The sequence below is a fragment of the Chiloscyllium plagiosum genome, unplaced genomic scaffold (assembly GCF_037043375.1).
Source record: "Chiloscyllium plagiosum isolate Xiang-an unplaced genomic scaffold, Cpla_swu_hap1 HiC_scaffold_7, whole genome shotgun sequence".
NCBI lineage: Eukaryota > Metazoa > Chordata > Chondrichthyes > Orectolobiformes > Hemiscylliidae > Chiloscyllium > Chiloscyllium plagiosum.
The window spans coordinates 102170705-102196770 of record NW_028270145.1 but is presented as its reverse complement, the minus strand read 5'-3'; the positions used below and the strand labels follow the sequence as shown (position 1 = coordinate 102196770).

Below are 26066 nucleotides of genomic sequence, written 5' to 3'. Positions count from 1 at the left end.
ACGTTCATGTTAATGTTACCTGTGCATGGTTATTATGTGTTGCATCGAAGCAGTTGGCTTCTGTCAATTCAAGTAAGGAATCATCCAGTCTGCCTGAAGGTTCATGTCTCTGAGACCTCTTTTCTGTGTGACAGAATATCTCTTTCTAACTCCATAATTTCAGAGACATTTCAGGAGGTTCTGGTCACTTTGTCAGCTGTGCAACATTTTGAAGCTTCAGTTGCTTTCCTTTCAACTGAACCAGCATAATGTTTCTTTCTTATTTCCCTGTTAAGCCCTGGTCTTCGTCGAGGGCAGAATTTCTTCAGCAAACGGTGGTTGCCATTGCTGCTTCTGTAATCCCTTACTGGTTCAGAGAAAGAAAAAAAAAGACAACTTTAACTTTTATTACCTTCTTCAACAAAAGGGATGGCTCTCCTCCAAAGGGAAAGCAGAACCTTCACAAATAGTGCCACATGCAGCTAACAGAATCAAGGGGGATGGAGAAAAAGGAGTGGGATACTGAAAATGCAAGAACAGCCATGATCATATTGAATGGTGCTGCAGGCTCGAAGGACCAAATGGCCTACTCCCATTCGTAGGTTTACAGGTTTCTAGGAGTACAGGAAAGTCTAGTGTTCTGACTCCACTAAATGGACAAGACATGCAATTTATCCCTTCTCTGTCAATAAAGTCGTCATTGCTGGTCATCCCCATCTTTGACATTTTTTGCCCTTGTAGCCTCTGTGTCAAGGGAATCAAATGACCTGTACTATCTCCCAGTGCTCCTAGAGGTGGAATTTCAGTCAGAACTGTTTCAGGGTTTACTAAATTAACTTCAGAATCTTTAACATTTGCTCATTCAAGAGTGTTTAAAGCTACACCAGCATGTCTTTCCAATAAAGAGGCACAGTGATTAGGAATGACATCCAACTTTCTGCAATTGCTATTCCATTGCAGCAACTAAAGATAAAAAGGTTGATTATTAATTCTTTTATTAATTAAAAAATTGGCTTTATATTGGACACAATTTTGCATGCTCACCTCATTTTTATCAGGTTGCGCATGCAGCTACTTTATTTACAAGATTTTTCTATCTATATTTTTTATGATTTTATGAAGAATTGCATGTACGTTAGGCTTTTAACTCTCATTTACATTTAATTCAGATATTTTGTGACCACATTGTCTATTTTGGAAAGATTGTCTGGTCATACTGCCCCTTGAGTACAAAATACTAGTTTGCCTTAGTTATGATTTTTTTTTTCATGTTTTCTTTACATGCAACACAACACAATTGAACAATTCAAATCCAGTACCATTGCTGTCGAATCATGTGAAACTCAGAGGTCAAATCAAACCAAAACAATCTTCAAACCCAGTCCAACAACCTATCATGATAAAACTATTCTATCAGTAATACACTCCAAGTGAGTGAAATTGTTTCAAATAAGTGGGGCACAACAAAACAGTCTCACAGATTTAATGAGCTGAACAGTTCAAAGCCGGTACAATAGTTCAAACTAGTTTTAAGAAATCAAATCCCATACAACAAAAGGATCATGACATTAACACACTGAAGTAGGTTAAATTCTGTTTCAGCTGTGAGTCATTCCAGCATGTTTCAATATTTTCCTGGATTCCACACTGCTCTCTGAGACACCAGGAACAATAGCCTTGCCTATAAATTATGTTTACTGCTGAAGTGTGTACTCAGTACCCACAGGGAAAGCACTGTGTAGTGATCACTTTCAGATAAATTTTATTTTCATCAAGGAGGATGTCAATGCTGGGAAATGAAATACTACTCGCACCCAGTGTTAGGGTGATGCATTTCACAGCACAGAACCCATTAGGGTTCAGTGTAGGATAATGCCTTCACCAGCTGAACCAACTGTACTTCTTATTCCCAAGTTGTCAATTCTGTGAACCGTCCTTAAATCACACCAGGGTCTATTTTGTTCTCTATTCTGCAGCAGCCTTGACTGCACTGAGAGCATTAGTCTGTGACAAATTCTGACACTATTGTTTTCAGAATGCTGCGGATATGAAGTCAGGGATTCCCTTCATCCTACACGATCCCAACGTTCAAAGTTCTATGTTAGTCACAGCTGGTGCTGAAGCAAGTAGCCATGGTAAAAGGAGGCAGCATCCATTAATCCATCTAATCCTTTTCAGCTCATCTATACTGATGCATAGTCTTGGTTTTGCATGTTGGAATCTAATAAATTGCAGGATTTAATATTTCATGGATACTGCGCAGTGATATTTCAAGCACACATTCCACTGCCTGCATTCTGCATCTGGCACTGTGATCCAAACAATTTTTAGCAAATCCAGTCTAGCTTTCTTATTCTACATAAAATTCTGCACAACCCTAGCTTGCAGCCTAGGTTCAGCAACATTCACCAGATTATTAACAGACTAGTCAAGCAAAACCGAAAATGCATTCTGAAACAACATGATTCCAATATTCTGAGCTTCCATACACGTACCTTGCTAAGTGAACGCTGCAGGTTGCAATTAACAGGACAAAAGCCTATTGTGGTGCTGATAGTTTGGCAAAGACACATCTTAAGTCACTGACATCCTCCTACCAGGTTGCCAATGTCATGTTACATTCATGTTAAGTGTGCTAGACATTTTTTTGTAACTGTTAAGTGCCGCCTTCTCGGCCTTTCATGTAGTGGTCAGAAGTTGGATTTCCTCCCAACTCCTTTGCATCTCTCTCTCTCTCTCTCTCTCTTCCCCCCCCCCACCAACTCCCCCCTTGTTTGATGAGGTTAAAAGTGTTGTATAAATATGTTATATTAATATTTACCATCTTCTAAATTCATAAACCTTCAATTACCTTGGCAAGATAAGTTAATCAAGTCCAAACTAAAAATTGAGGGGAGGAGGCACTTGATCTATACCACTTAGTGCTATGCTGGTCTTATCCTTTTCTATCTGAGGTACAGTACAGAGGTCAAAACGTACAGAAAGAAATAGGGATATTAGTGGGTCTTCATAAGAAGTGGAGAGCTAATAAGGACCATAGTGATGTAAGAACACTGCCTAGCCAATCATCTGTGCAGGTATTGAGTATATTTCCTTCAATGGTCCTCCACTTCTGTGTACGCACCATCAAAATTTCAATTCTGGATAAAGGACCTGCCTGTAAAAGTGTCTGTGTAGGAGTCTGTTTGTAAATTTTAAAAGATATCACTTCAGCAAAATCCCAACATAAATTTCTTGTTCATAAAAAACGCGCTCAAATATTCGCCATCCACACTGGATGTCACAGCACAAAATAATGTAATGACTTCAGGAAATATTTTGGCAAGCTGTCAGCAGAGAAGTATACTTTGAACAACCAAGGCTGAAAATGATTGAGCATCTCTGTTAAAACCCAGAAACAGAGCCCGTGATGTATTTCTAAATGTCTTGGAATCATGTTCACACTCCCACCAAATACAAGGCACCATAACGTGCAGTTCAGGTTTTTACATAAGAGTGTAAGAATGTGTGCACAAGATGGAGTGTGAATATGTACGACTAAGATAAAAAATATTGTGTGCAAGAGTGAGAGCGAGGGTGTATGTGAGACAGATAACACATGTGTGTGAGAGAGAGAGAGAGAGAGAGAGAGAGAGTGAGTATGTGTGAGAGAGAGAGAGAGAGAGAGTGTATGTGAAAGAATGTGTGTATGTGAGGGAAAGAGAAAGAAAGAGTGAGAGTGAGACAAAGTGTGAGACACAGAGTGTGTGAGTGAGAGAGAAAAAGAAAGAAAGAAGGAGAGAAAGAAAGAAAGAAAGAAAGAAAGAAGGAGAGAAAGAAAGAAAGAAAAAAGAAAGAAAGAAAGAAAGAAAGAGAGAGAGAGAGAGAGAAAGAAGGAAGGAAAGAAAGAAAGAAAGAAGGAGAGAAAGAAAGAAAGAAGGAGAGAAAGAAAGAAAGAGAAAGAAAGAAAGAGAAAGAAAGAAAGAGAAAGAAAGAAAGAGAAAGAAAGAAAGAGTATGCGAGAGAGAGAGAGAGAGAGCGAGAGAGACAGAAAGAATGTCAGAAAGTGAGTGAGAGATTGAGTCTGTAAATCAGTCAAAATACGGAGGTTGATCTATTTCATGCACCAGTTGATTCATAAGAATTCAGAACACATTTTCTGGTATTCTTTGTTGTTAAGCTTGAAACATCTCATCCATAATTGCTATTCCAAAATAAATCAACGTTCCTTATATTTACACAGACTTGCAATAATTGCCTGTAAATTGCCTACCCATGTGTTGTCTTCTTGGCGATACTGCTTCCAATTTCTCTCAGTGTCACTGAACATTAGCACATAACTCGTCACCCAGTCTGAGCTCCCATACCGGCCCTGGGTTGCTACAGCGGTGATTTCTGTTCTCTCACCAAGGTCTATCTGTAACCATTGGTATTTGTCAGAATCTCTTGGGGACCATCCACCTGCTCCTTCAAGGGGAAAGAGTTGAGAAAAAAACAAGTTACCAAATGACCAGGATATAAACATGATAATGTTCAGACCTGATATTTCTCAGCTTCTTGGTGAAAAGATTCATGATTAATTTATAAATCCACAGGTGAGAAAACTGATATGGCACCATTGAAGAGCCAAAAGGTTCAGGTTTAACCTTATAATTGAAGCAAATTATACCTGGATTTAAGTCTCATCATGTTTGATTTCACTCAGAGCATCAGGTTTGGAGAAAATAAGGTGTTTTATGATGAGGATTTGTAAATGAAAAGATTGTCCATTCTCTAATGTGGGCAGCACAGTGGCTCAGTGGTTAGCACTGCTGCCTCACAGCACCAAACTCAGGTTTAATTCCAACCTCGGGTGAATGGATGCATGGAGCTTGCACATTCTCTCTGGGTCTGCGTTGGTTTCCTGCTCTGGTTTCTTCGCACAATCCAAAGATGTGCACGTTAGATGAATTGGCTATGCTGGATTGCCCATAGTGTTCAAGGATGTATAGGTTTGGTGCATTAGATAGAGATGAGTTTGGGTTGGATGCTCTTCAGAGGGCTGGCGTGGATTTGTTGGGCCAAGGAGCCTGTTTCTACACTGTAGGAATTCCATAATGTGAATTATGCAATATTCCCAACATCAGTTCAAGTTCAAAACATTTGAGTCAACTACTTTAGAACAGCTTATGCATGGCAACTTCTAAGAATGAAAGTCAGAAGGTTAAGACGGTTATTTCTTTAAAATTATTCATTTGTGAAGGCATCACAAGCTAGACCAGCATTTATTGCCCATCCCTGAATTGCTTAGAGGGCAGTTAAGAGCCATTTACATTGCTGTGGTTCTGTACTCACATGTAGACCAGACTAGGAAAGGATCATAGATTTGCCTCCCTCAAGGACATTAATAAACAATACATTGGACCAGCTTTTTTTTTTAAAATGTCATCGAATTCAAATTTAATCATCTGTTATGGTGGAATTTCACCCGTATCCCTTGAATATTTGTCTGAGGCCTGGGTTACTACTTCAATGACATTACAACCACACCACCACCACCACCTCCCCAGACTGGTTTATCAATTCCCACCATCATCCCAATCACCTGGAAAGATTTACACAAGATTGTATATTCTCTATGTTAGGCAATGCCTTTCTCAACCAAATCCTTTCGCCTCTATGTGGTCCATATCTTTATTTATTATCTTTTCATGTAGCTGTTAAAATGCCTCTGAAGCATTGCTATTTGTACCTGCTTCTGCAACCCCCTCTGACAGCACAGTCCAGGCATTTACCACCCACCTCTTACATCCTGTTTAAACTTTTTCCCTTTTACTGAGGTCCTGTAGCAATTGACATTTTTACACTGTGGAAAAAGACTCCATCTATCCATGACTCTCAATTTTGTAAATTTCCATCAGGTCACCCCTCAGTCTCTGGAGTTCAAGTGACAACAAACAGAGTTTGTCCAATCACTCCTCATAGCTAAAAATCTCAAAACCAAACAACAGCCTGTACTGTCTCCAAAGCTTCCACATCTTTCTGGTAGTGTGAAGTCAGAACCATACACAATATTCCATATGTCTCATAACTAAAGGTCTATGCAGCTGCAAGATTTACTAATTTTTAATACTCCTTGTTTTGACCACTGAAGGCAAGCATGCTGAAAGCCTTCTTGACCACCTTATTCACTTGTATTGCCAGTTTTAAGGAACTGTGTACCTATACGCCAAGATCTCTCTCTATGTTAATGCTTCTAAGAGCTCTGCCATTTACTGTATACTTCCCTCCTGCATTAATTTTCTAAAATGCATTTGTCTGCATTAAACTCCATCTTCAATTTCTCTGCTCAACTCTCCAGCCTACTGCTGTATCCTCTGAATCATCCTCACTATCCACAGCTCCTCCAAGCTTATCAATCCGCAAATTTACTAATCAGGCAATTACATTGTCCCCCCAAACATATTAATTACAAATAACAGGAGTCACAGCACTAATCCCTGAAGAACACTCTTGGTCATAGATTTCCAGACAGATAAACACCCTTCCACCACTTCTCTCTACCTTCTATGATCAAGTCAGTTCTGTATCCATCTGACCACCTCACCCCATCTTACTTCACCTTCTGTATTAGCCTGCCATGAGGACACCTGCCAAAGTCCACGTTGACAACATCTAGTGCCCTGCTCTCAATCATCTTTGTCACTTCTGCAAAAGGTCATTAGCACTAAGCCTTGTAAAAGTGATTGCAGTGTGAAAAATAAGTTACAAAACTGTGATGAAAGACATGCCCAAATACATGCCCAAAATAGACAATAGACAATAGGTGCAAGAGTAGGCCATTCTGCCCTTCCAGCCTGCACCACCATTCAATATGATCATGGCTGATCATCCTTAATCAGTATCCTGTTCCTGCCTTATCTCCATAACCCTTGATTCCACTATCCTTGAGAGCTCTATCCAACTCTTTCTTAAATGAATCCAGAGACTGGGCCTCCACTGCCCTCTGGGACAGAGCATTTCACACAGCCACCACTCTCTGGGTGAAGATGTTTCTCCTCATCACTGTCCTAAATGGTCTACCCCGTATTTTTAAGCTGTGTCCTCTGGTTCGGCACTCACCCATCAGCGGAAACATGTTTCCTGCCTCCAGAGTGTCCAATCCTTTAATAATCTTATATGTCTCAATAAGATCTCCTCTCAGACTTCTAAACTCAAGAGTATACAAGCCCAGTCGCTCCAGTCTTTCAGTGGAAGGTAATCCCACCATTCCAGGAATTGACCTTGTGAACCTACGCTGCACTCCCTCAATAGCCAGAATGTCTTTCCTCAAATTTGGAGATCAGAACTGCACACAGTATTCCAGGTGTGGTCTCACCAGGGCCCTGTACAGCTGCAGAAGAACCTCTTTGCTTCTATACGCAATCCCTCTTGTTATGAAGGCCAGCATGCTATTAGCCTTCTTCACTACCTGCTGTACCTGCATGCTTACCTTCATTGACTGATGTACAAGAACACCCAGATATCTGTACTGCCCATTTACCTAAATTGACTCCATTTAGGTAGTAATCTGCCTTCCTGTTTTTGCCACCAAAGTGGATAACCATACATTTATCCACATTAAACTGCATCTGCCATGCATCTGACCACTCACCTAACTTGTCCAGGTCACCCTGTAATCTCCTAACATCCTCATCCCATTTCACCCTGCCATCCAGCTTAGTATCATCAGCAAATTTGCTAATGCTATTACTAATACCATCTTCTATATCATTAACATAAATTGTAAAAAGCTGCGGTCCCAGTACTGATCCCTGCGGTACCCCTCTGGTCACTGCCTGCCATTCCGAAATGGAGCCGTTTATCACTACTCTTTGTTTCCTATCAACCAACCAACTTTCAATCCAAGTTAGTACTTTGCCCCCAATACCATGCGCCCTAATTTTGCTCACTAACCTCCTATGTGGGACTTTATCAAAAGCTTTCTGAAAGTCCAGGTACACTACATCTACTGGATCTCCCTTGTCCAGCTTCAGAGTTACATCCTCAAAGAATTCCAGAAGATTAGTCAAGCATGATTTCCCCTTCATAAATCCATGCTGACTCTGACCTATCCTGGTACTACTATCCAGATGTGTCGTAATTTCATCCTTTATAATAGACTCCAGCATCTTTCCCACCACTGAGTCAGACTAACTGGTCTATAATTTCCTGCTTTCTCTCTCCCACCTTTCCTAAAAAGTGGTATAACATTAGCCACCCTCCAATCCGCAGGAACTGATCCCGAATCTATCGAACTCTGGAAAATAATCACCAAAGCATCCACGATTTCTTGAGCCACCTCCTTCAGTACCCTGGGATGTAGACCATCAGGCCTCGGGGACTTATCAACCTTCAGACCTAACAGTCTCTCCAACACCAATTCCTGGCAAATATAAATTCCCTTCAGTTCAGGTCCTTCAGCCACTGTTACCTCAGGGGGATTGCTTGTGTCTTCCCCAGTGAACATAGATCTGAAGTACCAATTCAATTCTTCTGCCATTTCTTTGTTCCCTGTAATATATTCCCCTGTTTCTGTCTCTAAGGGCCTAATTTTAGTCTTAACCATTTTTTTGCCTTTCACATACCTAAAAAAACTTTTACTATCCTCCTTTATATTATTGGCCAGTTTACCTTCATACCTCATTTTTCTCTGCGTATTTCCTTCTTAGTAATCCTCTGTTGTTCTTTAAAAGCTTCCCAGTCCTCCGCTTTCCCACTTATCTTTGCTATGTTATACTTTTCCTCTTTTAACTTTATAGGTTTCTTAACTTCCCTCGTCAGCCACGGCCGCCCATGCCGCCTCCTGGGATCTTTCTTCCTTTTAGGAATGAACTGATCCTGCAACTTCTGCATTATACACAGAAATATCTGCCATTGTTCCTCCACTGTCATCCCTGCTAAGGTATTGCACCATTGAACTTTGGCCAACTCCTCCCTCATAGCTCCATAGTTCCCTTTATTCAACTGAAAAATTGTCACTTCCGATTGTACCCTCTCCCTCTCAAATTGCAGATTGAAAAATACTATTGATAGAGAATCAGTTGAGACTGTTCAGGGCACACTGATACCAAAACTGAAACATCACTTCAAAGCAGTTCCACATCTCACTTTCATAATGAAATTATCAAGCAAGTGTGAACAAAATGCAGAATCCTTGCGGGATTATGTTTTACTCAACTTTTCTGTGGAGTCAGTTTGGTCTTCCGCATCCAACTTGAGGTGGTGCTGCTAAACTTGAGGTGTGCGATGCACTGTTAAAGGAGGATTAGTTTACGAGGAGTCGGTTAAGTTGAAGACAGGCAGGGAATTGTTATTTAATATTGTGTTGGGGTGGGGGACTAAGTTCAATCATGCAATGCCACTCAATGTGCCTATATGCCATGTGGCAGAATATAGACTTTCCTCAATTCTTCATAGAAGCGTGCAACAGACTGGAACCTGCAAGGCAAGCCTGGCTTGCTTCTTGATAACATTAAAGAACTTAATCATACCACATTTGCACAGGTGATACAAACCTAACCTACTAAAGTTATTTAACTCTAACAATTACATGCGCTGATGGGATGTGTTAATGACTGCCAACCAACCTCTCGTATACCAAACATTAGCTGTTTTAAATGCGTGGAACATCACCTCTCCAGTTTGTGTGCTATATTAGCAGGTCATTCTGTGTGTCATTTCTTTGTCAATCCAGTCTTTACTATTTTTTTGTATCTGATTTGACCTTGACGTCTCTCCATTCAATTTGCTTTTCTGCTCAGCCTTTCAGTTTCATGGTCATCATGAATGAAACTGGCCTTTTATTCCAGATTTATACAATAAATCAAATGTAAATTCCCCTGCTGTCATACTGGGATTGGAATTCATGTCTCCACATTATCAATACTGGTCTCTCAATGTGTAATCCAGCAATATTACTGTGCTGCTATTGAATCCCTGTGCTTTATAGATGAACTGTTCTTTTCCTGCCTTCTAATAATAATACAGGTTCACAGCAGAAGGTTTTGTACACTAGTGTGCACTTGTTTTCAAATAAGCTTCATGTGATTGACACAACCATGACTAGGGGGCAGAACACATGCTGGCAAATACAGATGACATTAGAATGAGAGGCTAACAGAACAAAAAGATCAAGCAGAAGCGAAAATAAAACATAAAAGAGTTAAAATATTGCACAGCCTAGACAAAAAAAAAAGCACAGTTTCAGGAATCTAATCTATTAATGACTTCAATGGAATAATTTATCCAGCTTTCTCTATTTTCTTTCAGTCATTCATGGTCATCACTGGCTGGGCCAACATTTATTGCCCATCCCTAATTGCTTAAGAAGGTAGTGCACAGCTGTCTTCTTAAACCACTCCAGTCCATGTGTTGTAAATTTGCCTCCATGCTGCTAGGGAAGGAGTTAAAATAGTTGAATTTAGGAATAGTTGAAAATAGGAACACCAACATATTTCCAAATCAGGATGGGTGTATGGCTTGGAGAGAAAATTGCAGGTTATTAGATTACTTACAGTGTGGAAACAGGCCCTTCGGCCCAACAAGTCCACACCGACCCGCCGAAGCGCAACCCACCCAGACCTATTCCCCTACATTTACCCTTTCACCTAACACTACGGACAATTTAGCCTCGCCAATTCACCTGCACATTTTTGGATTGTGGGAGGAAACCGGAGCACCCGGAGGAAACCCATGGTTATGGTGTTCCCAAGTATCTACTGTCCTTGTGCTTGGAGATATTAGTGGTCAGGAGTTTGGAAGGTGGTGTCTGAGCAGCCTTGTAAATTTCTGTAGGAGATCTCATAGAAGGTAGACACTGTTGCTACTGAGCAGCTGTGGTGGAGGTAGTGGATGCTTGTGCATGTGATGTAAATCAAGTGGGCAGCTTTGTCCTGGATCATGTTGAACCTCTTGTGTTGTTGGACCTGCGCCCACCCAGGCCAATGGACAGCATTACTTCATACACCGAGTCAGAGCTTTAACAGCACAAAGTGGCCCCTCAGTCCCTTGTGCCATTATCAAACTTCTATCCATTCTAATCCTATTTTCCAGCGCATTTCCCATAACCCTACATGCTATGACATTTCAAATGTCCATCTGAATAGCTCTTAAATATCATGTTCCTATCTCTTTGACAGTGAGTTCCAGATACCCACAACTCTCTGGATGAAAGGAAAATTCCTCAAAATCCCTCTAAACATTCTGCTCCTTACCTTAAAACTGTCCCCTTGGTTATTCACCCCTCTGCTAAGGGGAAACATTTCTCTCTATCTATCCTGTCTGTGCCCCTCAGAACCTTGTATACTACAATCCAATCCCCCTTCAGCTCCCTCTACTTTTCGGAAAACAATTCCAGCCCATCTAGTCTCTCTTCATAGCTTATCCTATAGCAGCATCCTGGTTGCTAAAATGCAGTTAGATTTCTAACTTGGCCAAAACAGCAAGGGATGCTGGGTACATTGGCCAAGTAAAGCTCTGAAATCCCAAAGCCCACACACCATACAGTGTAAACACAGTAGCCAGGTGCTAATGGCATTAGCATAATGTACAAGGCCACAGTTATCCTGGTCAGACATTGCCCAACAACTTATCCACTAAACAAAGGACAGGCCAGACAGAAAGGCACCAGATCCTGCTACGCAAAGAAACTAACAGTAGCAGGCCATCCAAAAGTTTCAAAGTATCTCCCTGGTTGACCAGAACCATAGAAAATTCCAGAAAACCATCCAAGAGGTATAAAAACAGGGTTCACCAACACGCCTCACTCTTGGAATCTCTGAAATCATCCGAGGCCTTCTGAGGAGACCAACATGGTAAGAGGCAGAGATCAGCTGACCATCGAGAGAGAGAGAAAAGAAGCAGCTTCACAGACCCAGAGACAGAGCCACAGTGAGATAGTGACTGCGTAAATCTACGAGACACTCGGGAAGAATTGTAAAATTAAGGGGCCAAATAGGATTAGAGAGAGTATGTTCAGTATTGATGGCTATTGTAACATTGTTCCTAATAAAGTTGGGATGGTTTTGCATTGGTACTAGCTTGTGTTTGTATTCATTGGACCACTTCAGCATTGTGGGATACCTGGGCAAATTCATTCATAACCTTCTAGTCGGAGTTGTTTAAATTATTTTAAGGAGAAACTAGACAACAATTCAGAGAATCTCCTCTGAACCCTCGTTAATGCAATCACATCCTTCACATTGTATGGCATTTAGATAGCACACAGCACTACAGTTGTGGTCGAAATAATATTATATACAGTTCCATCATAAACTCCTTGCTCTTACATTCAAAGCTTTGAATAATAAAGAATAGTATCCCATAGGCTTTCTTAAGTGCATTATCTAACTTATCTGTGGACAGGCACATCAAGATCCTGCTGATCCCTCAGATCCTTTCATTCAATGTGTATTCCCTTGTCCCCAAAATGCATCCCAGGCTTTTCAGCATTAAATTCTATTTGCCACTGTTCAGTTTAACTGTCCAGCCTGTCTATGTCATCCTGTAGTCTAAGGCTTTTTATCCTCACTATTGGTTACACCAATTTTCATGTCATCTGTGTACGTACTGATCATACTGCCTACATTCATGATGATTCTGGATTAGTGGTGCTGGAAGAGCACAGCAGTTCAGGCAGCATCCAAGGAGCTTTGAAATCGACGTTTCGGGCAAAAGCCCTTCATCAGGAATAAAGGCAGTGAGCCTGGAGCGTGGAGAGATAAGCTAGAGGAGGGTGTGGGTGGGGAGAATGTAGTATAGAGTACAATGGGTGAGTGGGGAAGGGGATGAAGGTGATAAGTCAGGGAGGAGAGGCTGGAGTGGATAAGTGGAAAAGGAGATAGGCAGGTAGGACAAGTCCGGACAAGTCATGGGGACAGTGCTGAGCTGGAAGTTTAGAACTAGGGTGAGGTGGGGGAAGGGGAAATGAGGAAACTGTTGAAGTCCATATTGATGCCCTGGGGTTGAAGTGTTCCGAGGCGGAAGATGAGGCGTTCTTCCTCCAGGCGTCTGGTGGTGAGGGAGCGGCGGTGAAGGAGGCCCAGGACCTCCATGTCCTCGGCAGAGTGGGAGGGGGAGTTGAAATGTTGGGCCAAGGGGCGGTGTGGTTGATTGGTGCTGGTGTCTCGGAGATGTTCCCTAAAGCGCTCTGCTAGAAGGCGCCCAGTCTCCCCAATGTTGAGGAGACCGCATCGGGAGCAACGGATACAATAAATGATATTGGTGGATGTGCAAGTAAAACTTTGATGGATGTGGAAGGCTCCTTTAGGGCCTTGGATATAGGTGAGGGAGGAGGTGTGGGCTCAGGTTTTACAGTTCCTGCGTTGGCAGGGGAAAGTGCCAGGATGGGAGGGTGGGTCGTAGGGGGGCGTGGACCTGACCAGGTAGTCACGGAGGGAACAGTCTTTGCGGAAGGCGGAAAGGGGTGGGGAGGGAAATTTATCCCTGGTGGTGGGGTCTGTTTGGAGGTGGCGGAAATGTCGGCGGATGATTTGGTTTATGCGAAGGTTGGTAGGGTGGAAGGTGAGCACCAGGGCCGTTCTGTCCTTGTTACGGTTGGAGGGTTTCGCATAAACCAAATCATCCGCCGACATTTCCACCACCTCCAAACAGACCCCACCACCAGGGATATATTTCCCTCCCCACCGCTTTCCGCCTTCCGCAAAGACCGTTCCCTCCGTGACTACCTGGTCAGGTCCACGCCCCCCCTACAACCCACCCTCCCATCCTGGCACTTTCCCCTGCCACTGCAGGAACTGTAAAACCTGCGCCCACACCTCCTCTCTCACCTCTATCCAAGGCCCTAAAGGAGCCTTCCACATCCATCAAAGTTTTACTTGCACATCCACCAATATCATTTATTGTATCCGTTGCTCCCGATGCGGTCTCCTCAACATTGGGGAGACTGGGCGCCTCCTAGCAGAGCGCTTTAGGGAACATCTCCGAGACACCGGCACCAATCAACCACACCGCCCCTTGGCCCAACATTTCAACTCCCCCTCCCACTCTTCCGAGGACATGGAGGTCCTGGGCCTCCTTCACCGCCACTCCCTCACCACCAGACGCCTGGAGGAAGGACGCCTCATCTTCCGCCTCGGAACACTTCAACCCCAGTGCATCAATGTGGACTTCAACAGTTTCCTCATTTCCCCTTCCCCCACCTCACCCGGAGTTCTAAACTTCCAGCTCAGCACTGTCCCCATGACTTGTCCGGACTTGTCCAACCTGCCTATCTCCTTTTCCACCGATCCACTCCACCCTCTCCTCCCTGACCTATCACCTTCATCCCCTCCCCCACTCACCCATTGTACTCTATGCTACATTCTCCCCACCCCCACCCTCCTCTAGCTTATCTCTCATGCTCCAGGCTCACTGTCTTTATTCCTGATGAAGGGCTTTTGCCCGAAACGTCAATTTCGAAGCTCCTTGGATGCTGCCTGAACTGCTGTGCTTTTCCAGCACCACTAATCCAGAATCTGGTTTCCAGCATCTGCAGTCATTGTTTTTACTACATTCATGATGAGATCACTCGTATATAATAAATGATACGGAGGAGCCAATGTTGGATTAGGGTGGACAAAGTTGAACATCACACAACACCAGGTTATAGTCCAACAGGTTTATTTGGAAGCACTGTCTTTTGGAGCACTGCTCCTTCATCAGGTAGCTATGGAGCAGGACTATAAGATAAAGAATTTATAACAAACGATTTTGCTATAAATGTAATCTTTTGTTATAAATTCTGTGTCTTATGGTCCTTCTCCATAGTTACCTGATGAAGGAGTAGTGCTCTGAATGCTCATGCTTCCAAATAAATCTGTTGGACTATAACCTGGTGTCATAGAGATGTACTGCACTGAAACAGACCCTTTGGTCCAACTCATCCACGCTGACCAGATATCCCAACCAAATCTAGTCCCACCTGCCAGCACCCGACCCATATCCATCCAGTCCCACCCTTCCTATTCATATACCCATCCAGATGCCTTTTAAATGTTGCAGTTGTACTAGCCTCCACCACTTCCTCTGGCAGTTCATTCCACACATGTACGGAGTTGTGTGATTGTTAACCTTATATAATGAATAGCAAGGGACCCAGCACCAAACACTATGGTATGCCACCAGATACAGGCTTCTACTCACAAAAGCATTCTTCAACAATTACACTCTGCTTCCTGCAACTAAACCAATTTGCCAAATTTCCTTGGATCCCATGGGCTTTTTGACCAATCTTTTTGACCATACGGGACCTTTCCAAAAGCCTTACTGAAGCCCAGGTAGACTACATCCAGTTCACCATCCTTACTTACATTCTGGATTAGTGGTGCTGGAAGAGCACAGCAGTTCAGACAGCATCCAAGGGGCTTCATTGTTTTTACATCCTTACTTACATGGCTAGTCACCTCTTCAAAACATTCAATAACAGCTGTTCAACTTGATCTCACTCTTACAAAATCGTGCTGACTATCCTTGATTAATCCTTGTGGATATTTATTCTATCGCTTAGATTTGGTTTCCCTACCACAGATGTTAGACTCACTGGCATGTAGTTTCCTCATTTATCCTACCACGGTTCATGAATAATGGTATCATATTAGCTATCCTCCAACCTTCTGACACTCCTCCTGTGGCCAAAGAGGATTTGAAAATTACAGTCAGAACGCCTGCAATCTCCTCACACAGCAGCTTGGGATACATCTCAACTGGTTTTGGGGAATATCCACTACCACATCCGGCAAAACCACTAACACCTCTTCTCGCTCAATGCTAATTTGTTCAAGCATATCACCATCCCCCTACTTGATTCGATACTGTTAGTCATTCTCCAGTACTCATTTCAATCCTCAGCAAAGTCTTCTAACTTTGCACACAGATTTCCATGGTTGTCCCAATTCCATCCCTAATTATTCTCTTGGCCTTAATATACTTAGAAAGCATCTTCAGAATTTCTATAATGTTCATCATCCAATTTTTTTTATTCCGTTCCCTCTTTGCAATCTTAATTTCTTTAAGTAACCCCAAGCACATTCTATATTCTTTAATGGCATTCAATGTTTTGAGTAGCTTTCTCTTTTTTTCTGCTTATTAAATCCTGCACGTACCTGGCTATCCAAGGTTTTCCAGACTTGTTTATCCTGTCCTTCAACTTTATGAGAACATATTGGCACTGCACTCTCATGATTACCCTTTTGAGTAGCTCTCACTGCTCTGATGTGTACTTTCTGGTGAGTTGCTGCTCCCAGTCGATTTTGGCCAGATTTTGACTTGCCTTATTAAAATCAGCCTTCCTCCAATTAGTAAATTTATTTCCAATCAACTTTTGTCCTTAACCATAATTACCTTAAATTCATTGAATAATGGCTACTCCTGGCTTGTAGATGGTGGTTCAGTTTTGGTGGGGGAGGTTGAAGAAATGAACTGTGTGCTGCAAGACTCCTGGCTTATGACTTGCTTTTGCAGCCATAGTGTGTACTCTTTACTTTTAGTCTGTATATGTCAGTTCAGTTCAGTTTACAGTCGTTGGTCGTGCAGAACATTAATGATGGGGATTTGTTGATGGTAATGCAATTGATGAGTAGATTCTCTCTTGTTGGAGCTGGTTATTGCTTGGCACTTGTGTGGCATAGATATTACTTGCAGAAAGAGAGGACTGCAAAGGCTGGAGATCAGAGTTGAGAGTGTGGTGCTGGAAAGGCACAACTGGTCAGGCAGCATCCGAGGAACAGGAGAATTGGCATAAGCCCTTCATCAGGAATGAGGCTTGTGGGCATGGGAGCTGAAAGATAAATGGGAGGGGGGGGTGGGGCATTGGGGAAGGTAGGTGAGAATGCAATAGGTAGATGAAGGTGGGCGTGAAGGTGGAGAGGTGAGTGGAGTGGATATTTGGGAAAAATGATGGACATGTCAAGAGGGTGGTGCTGAGTTGGAGGCTTGGAACTGGTATAAGGTAGGGGAAGGGGAACTGAGGAAACTGGTGAAATCCACATTGTCAGCCCAAGATTGAGCATCTTCCAGGTTTTGTTTCATTTAGATATGGACTGCTTCTGAAGAGTGATGAATGGTGCTGAACACTATGCAAGGAACAGTGAATATTCCTACTTCTGACCTTGTGATGGAGGGAAGGACATTGATGAAGCAGCTGAAGATGGTTGGGCCTAGTGCACTAACTGAACAACTTCTGCAAAGATGTCCTGGAACTGAGATAATGGACTTCCAACAACCATGACCACCTTCCGATGTGACCCCATCAAGTGAAGTGCTTTCTTCTGATTCCCGTCAACACTAGTTTCATCGGATTCCTTGATGCCACACCCAGTCAAATGAGTTCTTGATGGCAATATTAGTCATTCTCATCTCAGCTCTGGAATTCCGTTCTTTTGTCCATGTTTCAGCCAAACTGTAACGAGGTCAGGAACTGCGATGCCCTGCCTGTGACCACTACCATCACTTTGCTGAGGATTCAGAGTTGACTGATAAGGCAGTAGTTGGCCAGGTTTGGTTAGTTCTGTTTTTGTGTACAGGACATATCCGAGTGACTTTCCACATTGGCGATCGATGCCATATTGTCGCTGGATGGAGACAGTTTGGTTTGGGGTGTGGCAAGTTCTACAGCATCAGTTTTCATTATTATTTCTAAATGTTGTCAAGCATGAAGACTGGTATGTATGATACTGGAGACCTCAGGAAGAGGCCAAGATGGATCACCTGATGATGGGCTTTTGTCCGAAACGTCGATTTTCCTGCTCCTCAGATGCCGCCTGACCTGCTGTACTTTTCCAGCACCACTCGAGTCATGACTCTGATCGCCAGCATCTGCAGTCCTCATTTTGACAAAGATGGATCATTCCCTGCCCTCACTTCTGGATGAAGATTATAGGATAATTAGGTGCATGCTTTTGAATGAAACAGACTTGATGGGCTGAAGGGTCTTTTTCTAGGTGCGTAGACCATAAGACCATCAGACAAAGAACAGAAATTAGGCCATTGAGCCCATCATGTCTGCTCCATCATTCAATCATGGCTGATAAATTTATCTACCCCATTTTCCCACTTTCTCCCTGCAACCCTTGATCCCCTTGACAATCAAGAACCTATCCATCTCGGTCTTAAATATATTCAATGACCTGGCTTCCACAGCCTTCTGTGTCAATGAATTCCATAGAATCACCGCTCTCTGGCTGAAGAAGTTTCTCCTTATCTCCACTCTAAAAGGTCTTCCCTTTACTCTAAGACTGTGCCCTCGGGTCCTCGTCTCTCCTACCAATGAAAAATATCTTCCCAACATCCACTCTGTCCAGGCCATTCAGTATTCTGTAATTTTCAATTAGATCCCCCCTCATCCTTCTCAACTCCATCAAGTAAAGACAGAGAGTCCTCAAACATTTCTCATATGTTAACCTTTTCTGTCCTGGAACCATTTTTGTCAAGCTCATCTGAGCACACCGCAAGGCCAGTCTATCCTTCCTGAGATATGGGTTGACTTATATGACTCTTTTATTACAATTTTGTCAACATGCTTTGTATTGAGGTGCTAGGCTCTCTTATAATTGAGGATGAAGATATTTTTGTAGCCTCTAACTCCACTGAGTCGTTTATTTTTCTATTACAGTTCACGACTGTGAATATGGCAAGTGTACAGAGCTCAGATCTGATCTGTCAAATTAGATCTGATCTGTGGAATTGTAGAACTGTGGAATCTTCCATTCATGTCAGTTTGCAGTGACCAGTCAGCATTTCCAGGGAGAGGATATGATCTGGCTTAAATGAGGTCAAGGAACACAGATGTTGAGGTTTAAAATTAAATCTGAAGTGTGTATGACAGAAACACAGAAGAAATGCTGAACTTGAGACCTTTACTGTCTGAATGTGCGAGATGTGATATTTAATTAAATATGAAATTTATAATCCCGGTCTGCTCCTAAACCACTGACATTGTCAATTGAAGACAAATTTGATGTCTTGTCTGACTAAAAAAAGTTCACAGAAAATTAATTACAATTTTTTTCTGCTGGAACAAACTAGTTGAACAACCAGAAGGATCAAAAAGGAAATCATTATAAAAAGGATTATTGAATCTGAGAGATTCAAAGAGCATTTGTATTGTGCAGACGCAATTCAATCTTGTTCACTAATGAGTGGTTACTCCAATAAGGCACATTATCTTCTTCAGTTTCATATCAGAGCAACTAAGCTTTCACCGAAATAATTGCATTTTTTTAAATAAAAAGCATATTTGAATGCTGGTGAAAAGTAAGTGGAAGGTGAGGTGATGTCCAAGTGGTATTATCAGTGGACCATTAACCCAGAGATCCAGGTAATGTTCTGTGGAGCCGGGCTTGAATCCCACAGTGGCAAATGGTGGATTTTGAATTCAATGGAAATCTGGAATTAAAAGTGTCTAACGATGACCATTATCAATTGTCAGGAAAGAAACCCCATCTGATTCACTAATTTTGTTCAGGGAAGCAAACTGCCCTCCTTAGCCTGGTCTGTGACTCCAGACGGACAGCAATGTAGATGACTTTCTAATGCCCTCTCTGCAGTTAGGGATAGGTCCAGCCAGCGATGCCCACTTCCTGTGAAGGAATGGAAATAAAAGGTTCCAAAGCTTTTTATCTTCAATGTACACTCAAATGTAAATTTCAAACAAATCACAACAGAAGAGAAAGGAGATGATTGGTTTGGAAATTAACTCTGTTAATGGAGAAAGCTGAACATTCTGGTAATTCAAAAAAAACTGCAAGGTTTGAAACTAATCCTATTGTTTTCAGAGAACAGGTCCTTGTGTACAAATGCACCTTGTTCCCACTAAGGAGCTCTACAGTGGAGTTCAAGCCCCTTAGTCAAACGGTTAAGAACAAGGGGCCAAAAGATTACAGTGAAAGGCAGAAGGTTTATAGGGTGTGTGAAGAAAAACATTTTCAACCAGATGGTTGTGGGAGTCTGGAATGCACTGCCTGAGAGGGTAACAGAGTGGGAAACCTCACAACCATTAAAAAGTACTTGGATAAACACTTGAAGTGTCATAATATTCAAGACCATGTGCCAAGTGCTAGAAAGTGGGATGAGTGTAGATTTAAAGTGGTTGTTGTTGGTGCAGGCTCAATGGGCCGAAGGGCCTCTTCAGTACTGATTGAATTGAATTGAATGTTAAATACAAGTGACAATAAAACAAAGAAATACGGTGAAAAGTGTATAATCTTGCCATCCTCCAGCGCCATTTTGAGTTCCAGAAGACATCAAGATATAACTAGAATATAACTAAAAGCAGAGTTCTTCCTCCCTCCTTGTACTCCGCTCGTCATCACAGGATGGAGATGTTGGAATGAGGTCTCCCCATGAGGTTCTGTGCCCACCAATGCCCCCGCTTCACAGTCCATTTCAGGAATCTGGCTCCATGGCCACCATTACCACTACTGCATTCCAGGAGTACCACACTGGGCATGCCACATTGCCATCAATCCACCAGGAGTACCTCTTCAGGCCGACTGCATCACCACAGCTTCCCAGCGCCAACCACAGATGCTGCCTTCTCCACTGGCATGGCTAAGCCTAGAAAACTGTCAGCCTCCTGTGCAAGTATCACCACCAACACCCAACCCTCACCCCAGAACTTCACCACTCACTCCATGATAAAGCTTCTTCTAATGCCACTTAGCTTCTTTAACCAATCATTTGAACTCTGTTTTCAAGTGTGGGAATTTGGCCAGTCCAGGCTCCTCCTGACTTGGAATAGCTCCATCAGCACTCCCGCCAGCCCTCTCCCCTCAACTGGGAACATCTCCAATTCATATTCATAACAGAACCTCTTCACCCTCGTGTGATGCTGCTGCTCCTTTAACAATTATGGAATCCCCTATAACTATCACTTGTCTTTTTGCTGCCCTCTCTTGAATGGCCTTCTATACCATGGTGCTGTGGTGAGCTGGCTCATCGTCCCCGCAGCCCTCTTCTTCACCCACACAGGGAGCAAACCTCTCATATCTGTTGGATAAGGTCAAAAGCTGACTCTCCTCCATTCCTGAACTCAGGATTCCCCTACGTGTTTCACTTGCAATCACACCCTGTTGTCCTGACCACTAACTGAATTTGAATTACTTAATCTACCAGGAGTGACTGCCCCCTGAAACAAAGCTTCCAGGTAATTCTCCCCCTTCCAGATGTGCTGCAGGGTTTGAAGCCCAGTTTCCAGCTCATCAACTCTGATCAGGAGTTCTTCCAGCAACCAACACTTGCTGCAGATGTGATCACTGCCGTTCACAATGGGATCAGCTAGTTCCCACATCATACAGCTAAAGCACATCACCTGCCCAGCCATCTCTGTTTAGTTAATTACTGTATTACTTTATATAATTTTATGACTTAAATAACTTCTAATATTTCTCTGGTGTGGTCCTTTTCAAATGGCCAATTAATAGATCAATAAAAATAGTAAATTTTTAACCCGCTATTACAAAATCAATGCAGTTACAAAGACCGATGCGTATTTGTGTTGTAAAATTGGGACAAGCAACTTATATTTCTAACTTGGACTTGCTCAGAGGATACTGGCAGTAACCTTCAGGCAAAAGTGAGTACTGCAGATGCTGGAATTCAGAGTCGAGATTAGAGTTGTGCTGGAAAAGCATAGCAGGTCAGGCAGCATCCGAGGAACAGGAAAATCGACATTTCGGGCAAAAGCCCTTCATCAGGAATGAAGGCAGGGACCCTCCAGAATGGAGAGATAAATGGGAGGGGTGTGGGCTGGGGAGAAGGTAGCAAAGAGTACAATAGGTGGATGGGGTTGGGGATGGAGGTGATAGGTTAGAGGGGACGGTGGAGTGGATAGGTGGGAAGGAAGATTGGCAGGTAGGACAGGTCATGAGGATGCTGCTGAGCTGGAAGATTGGAACTGGGGTAAGGTGGGAGGAGGGGAAATGAGGAAACTGGTGAAGTCCACATTGATGCCCTAGGGTTGAAGTGTTCCGAGGCGGAAGATGAGATGCTCTTCCTCCAGGCGTCGGGTGGTGAGGGAGCAGCGGTGGAGGAGGCCCAGGACCTGCATGTCCTTGGCAGAGTGGGAGGGGAAGTTGAAATGTTGGGCCATGGGCAATGCGGTTGATTGGTGCGGGTGGCCAGGAGATGTTCCCTAAAGTGCTCTGCGAGAAGGCGTCCAGTCTCCCCAATGTAGAGGAGACCACATCGGGAGCAACGGATACAATAAAGCCTTGGATGGAGGTGAGTGAGGAGGTGTGGGCGCAGGTTTTTCAATTCCTGCGGTGGCATGGGAAGGTGCCAGGAGAGGAGGGTGGGTTGTTGGGGGGGGGGATCTGACCAGGTAGTCACAGAGGGAACGGTCTTTGCGGAGGGCGGAAATGGGTGGGGAGGGAAATATATCCCTGGTGATGGGGTCCGTTTGGAGGTGGCGGAAATGTCGGCGGATGATGCGGTTTATGCGAAGATTGGTGGGGTGAAAGACGAGGACCGGGGGGGGGTTCTGTTCTTGTTACGGTTGGAGGGGTGAGGTCTGAGGGTGGAGGTGTGGGACATGGATGAGATGCGTTGGAGGGCATCTTCAACCATGTGGAAAGGGAAATTAAAGAAGGAGGCCATCTGGTGTGTTCTGAGGTGGAACTGGTCCTCCTGGGAGCAGATACGGTGGAGGCGGAAGAATTAGGAATAGGAGAAAGCATTTTTGCAGGAGGTAGGGTGGGAAGAGGTGTAATCCAGGTAGCTGTGGGAGTCGATGGGTTTGTTAAAAATGTCGGTGTCAAGTCGGTCGTCATTGATGGAGATGGAGAGGTCCAGGAAGGGGAGGGAGGTGTCAGAGATGGTCCAGGTGAATTTAAGGTCAGGGTGGAATGTGTTGGTGAAGTTGATGAATTGCTCAACCTCCTTGCAGGAGCACAAGGTGGCGCTGATGCAGTCATCAATGTAGCGGAGGAAGAGGTGGGAGTGGTGCTTGTGTAACTACGGAAGATGCACTGTTCTACAAAGCGACAGGCATAGCTGGGGCCCATACGGGTGCCCATGGCTACCCCTTTGGTCTGGAGGAGGTGGGAGGATTTGAAGGAGAAATCGTTAAGGGTGCGGACCAGTTCAGCCAAATGAATGAGAGTGTCAGTGGAAGGGTACTAGGGTGTAGGTTTGCTCGCTGAGCTGTGCATCTAGATCTACCTGTTTGTTTATGGCGTTGTGGTTGGAGTGCCAGGCCTCTAGGAATTCTCTGGCATGTCTGTTCAGGACGTCGGGAGAGGAAGAAATGGAGGGCTTGGATGCCCTGGTCTTGGTGAATGGAGGTGTAGGGGGATTGGATATCCATGATGAAGATGAGGCATTGGGAGCCAGGGAAACGGAAGTCTTGGGAGGAGGTGGAGGGTGGGGGTGATGTCTCAAATGTATGTGGGGAGTTCCTGGACTAGGCAGGATAGGACAGTATCGAGGTAGGTGGAGATGAGTTTGGTGGGGCAGGAGCAGGCTGAGACAATGGGTCGGCTGGGCTTGTGGATGTTGGGAAGGAGGTAGAATCGGGCGGCGCAGGGTTCCCGGACTAAGAGGTTGAAACTGTGGGTGGGAGATCTCTTGAGGTGATGAGGTTGAAAAAGGCAGTAACCTTTGTCAGAAAAAGGAATGAAAATTTTGCCTTTTGTAACACCAAATGGATTGTATCAGTTTAAAGTCATACTGTTTGGTATGAAAAATGTGGCAGCCACATTTCAGACACTAACCAATGAGGTCATTTCCAGATTACCCAATTGTGTAGTTTATATTGATGACCTGATGATTTCTAGTCACCATGGAAGAAACATTTGCAACATTTATCAGAATTGTATGATAGACTTCGGGAGGAAAGCTTGGTGATAAACCTGGCTAAGAGTGAATTTGCCAAAGCCCAAGTCAGTAGGGAGTTTCCCATACCATCATCAAAAAGAGCAATGCGATGATTCCTGGGATTGAGTGGATTTTATTGAAAATTCATTCCAAATTTTAGCAGTGTTGCTGCTCCATTCACTGAATTTCTGAAGAAAGGCAAGAATTTTCAGTGGACTGTGGACTGTCAGAAGGCATTTGACAACCTGAAAACCGTGTTAACCACTGCCCCAGTATTAGCCATATCTAATCCCACAAAGCCATTCAAGGTGTCGGTGCTGTGCTCTTGCAGGAAGATGACGTGAAGGTAGAAAGGCCTGTCAGGTATTTCTCCAGGAAATTGAACATTCATCAGCAGGAATATTCGGCAGTTGAGAAGGAGACATTGAGCTTGGTGTTGGTGTTACAACATTTCAATGTTTATGTTACCAGTAATATATCTGAGACAATCATAAACACTGACCATCACCCATTGAAGCTTGTGGATAAATTCAAGGACAAAAATTCCAGACTGTTGTTACAGCCATTCAGTTTGAAAGTTATGAATCTTGCAGGACAAGAAAATGTGATTGTCGACACATGTTTGAGACTTGAATGAGAAACAGAGGCATTCAGTGGCAGGAATAAATGGACTGAAACAGAGTGCATTAGTGCATGTTTGCATGTTTATAGTCTGTAATGTATATGGGCATTATAGTATCTTAACAGTGTGAGATTAAGGGATTTTAAAATTAAGTCATCTTTGTTGTGGTTCTGTTCGCCGAGCTGGGAATTTGTGTTGCAGACGTTTCGTCCCCTTTCTAGGTGACATCCTCAGTGCTTGGGAGCCTCCTGTGAAGCGCTTCTGTGTTGTTTCCTCCGTCATTTATAGTGGTTTGTCTCTGCCGCTTCCGGTTGTCAGTTCCAGCTGTCCGCTGCAGTGGCCGGTATATTTGAATATTGATGGTTCATTTCTTTAAGGGGGGAGGTGTGATGATACTGCTCCTTCAACAAGTTTGTGTTGTCTTTGTGTTTTTTTTTTCAAAAGTGTTTTATGTGTTCCGAAATGTCTGGGGTTGATTTCCTTGAAGAAGCTTTAAAATTAAAAAAAACACTTGTACAATTAAAAGTGAGTGGCCAGTTCCCCCAGCTCAGTATTTCTCTGGTTTGGGTTGGGTTTAGTAGTCTGGCTGTTCAGAGAAAGCAGTCAGTTTATTTGAGGCTGTGGGTCAAAGAAATAGCTGCATGAAGAAGGTGCTCCATGCTGAATCTCTCTTCCAACTCTCTCTCTCTGACATCTCTCCTGATAGGCCCTGTGCTTGATTTTACCTTTTTTTTAACCACGGGGTATTTATTGGGATTGTTGTAATGCAAGGTACTGCATTTTGGGAAAGCAAATCTTAGCAGGACTTATACACTTAATGGTAAGGTCCTAGGGAGTGTTGCTGAACAAAGAGACCTTGGAGTGCAGGTTCATAGCTCCTTGAAAGTGAAGTCACAGGTAGATAGGATAGTGAAGAAGGTGTTTGGTACGCTTTCCTTTATTGGTCAGAGTATTGAGTGCAGAAGTTGGGAGGTCATGTTGCGGCTGTACAGGACATTGGTCAGACCACTGTTGGAATATTGCATGCAATTCTGGTCTCCTTCCTATCAGAAAAGATGTTGTAAAATTTGAAAGGGTTCAGAAAAGATTTATAAGGATGTTGCCACGTTTGGAGGATTTGAGCTATAGGGAGATGCTAAACAGGTTGGGGATGTTTTCCCTGGAGCGTCGGAGGCTGAGGGGTGTAAACCTAGAGGTTTACAAAATTATGAGGGGCATGGATAGGGTAAATAGGCAGTCTTTTCCGTCGGGTCAGGGAATCCAGAACTAGAGGGCAAAGGTTTAGGGTGAGAGGAGAAAGATATAAAAGAGACCTAAGGGGGCAACTTTTTCACACAGAGGGTGGTATGTATATGGAATGAGCTGCCAGAGGAAGTGGTGGAGGCTGGTACAATTGCAACATTTAAGAGGCATTTGGATGGGTATATGAATAGGAAGGGTTTGGAGGGATATGGGCCGGGTGCTGGCAGGTGGGACTAGATTGGGTTGGGATATCTGGTCGGCATGGAAAGGTTGGACTGAAGGGTCTGTTTCCATGCTGTACATCTCTATGACTCTAGTTGGAACAACATCATTAAGTTGGGATAAGCTGTTGGGTTTTCAGACAGGTTGTTGTTCTATAATCTGTTCTCTTTTGTTTGTGTTTCACTAGGTCATC

At 43.5% G+C, this 26066-nt stretch overlaps 1 protein-coding gene across 3 annotated transcripts in view; it reads right to left on the bottom strand.

The window, feature by feature from the left end:
• LOC122551780 (contactin-associated protein-like 5) overlaps positions 1–26066 on the bottom strand; it is a 1290980-nt gene that overhangs the window by 1092888 nt on the left and 172026 nt on the right. For 2 of the 3 annotated variants that reach the window (XM_043694243.2, XM_087989330.1), the window contains exon 3: positions 4232–4425. The exons of the other annotated variant lie outside the window; for it this stretch is intronic. In XM_043694243.2, the coding sequence (XP_043550178.2) occupies positions 4232–4425 (194 nt within the window). The remainder of the gene's footprint in view (positions 1–4231; positions 4426–26066) is intronic. 3 annotated transcript variants of the gene reach the window in all.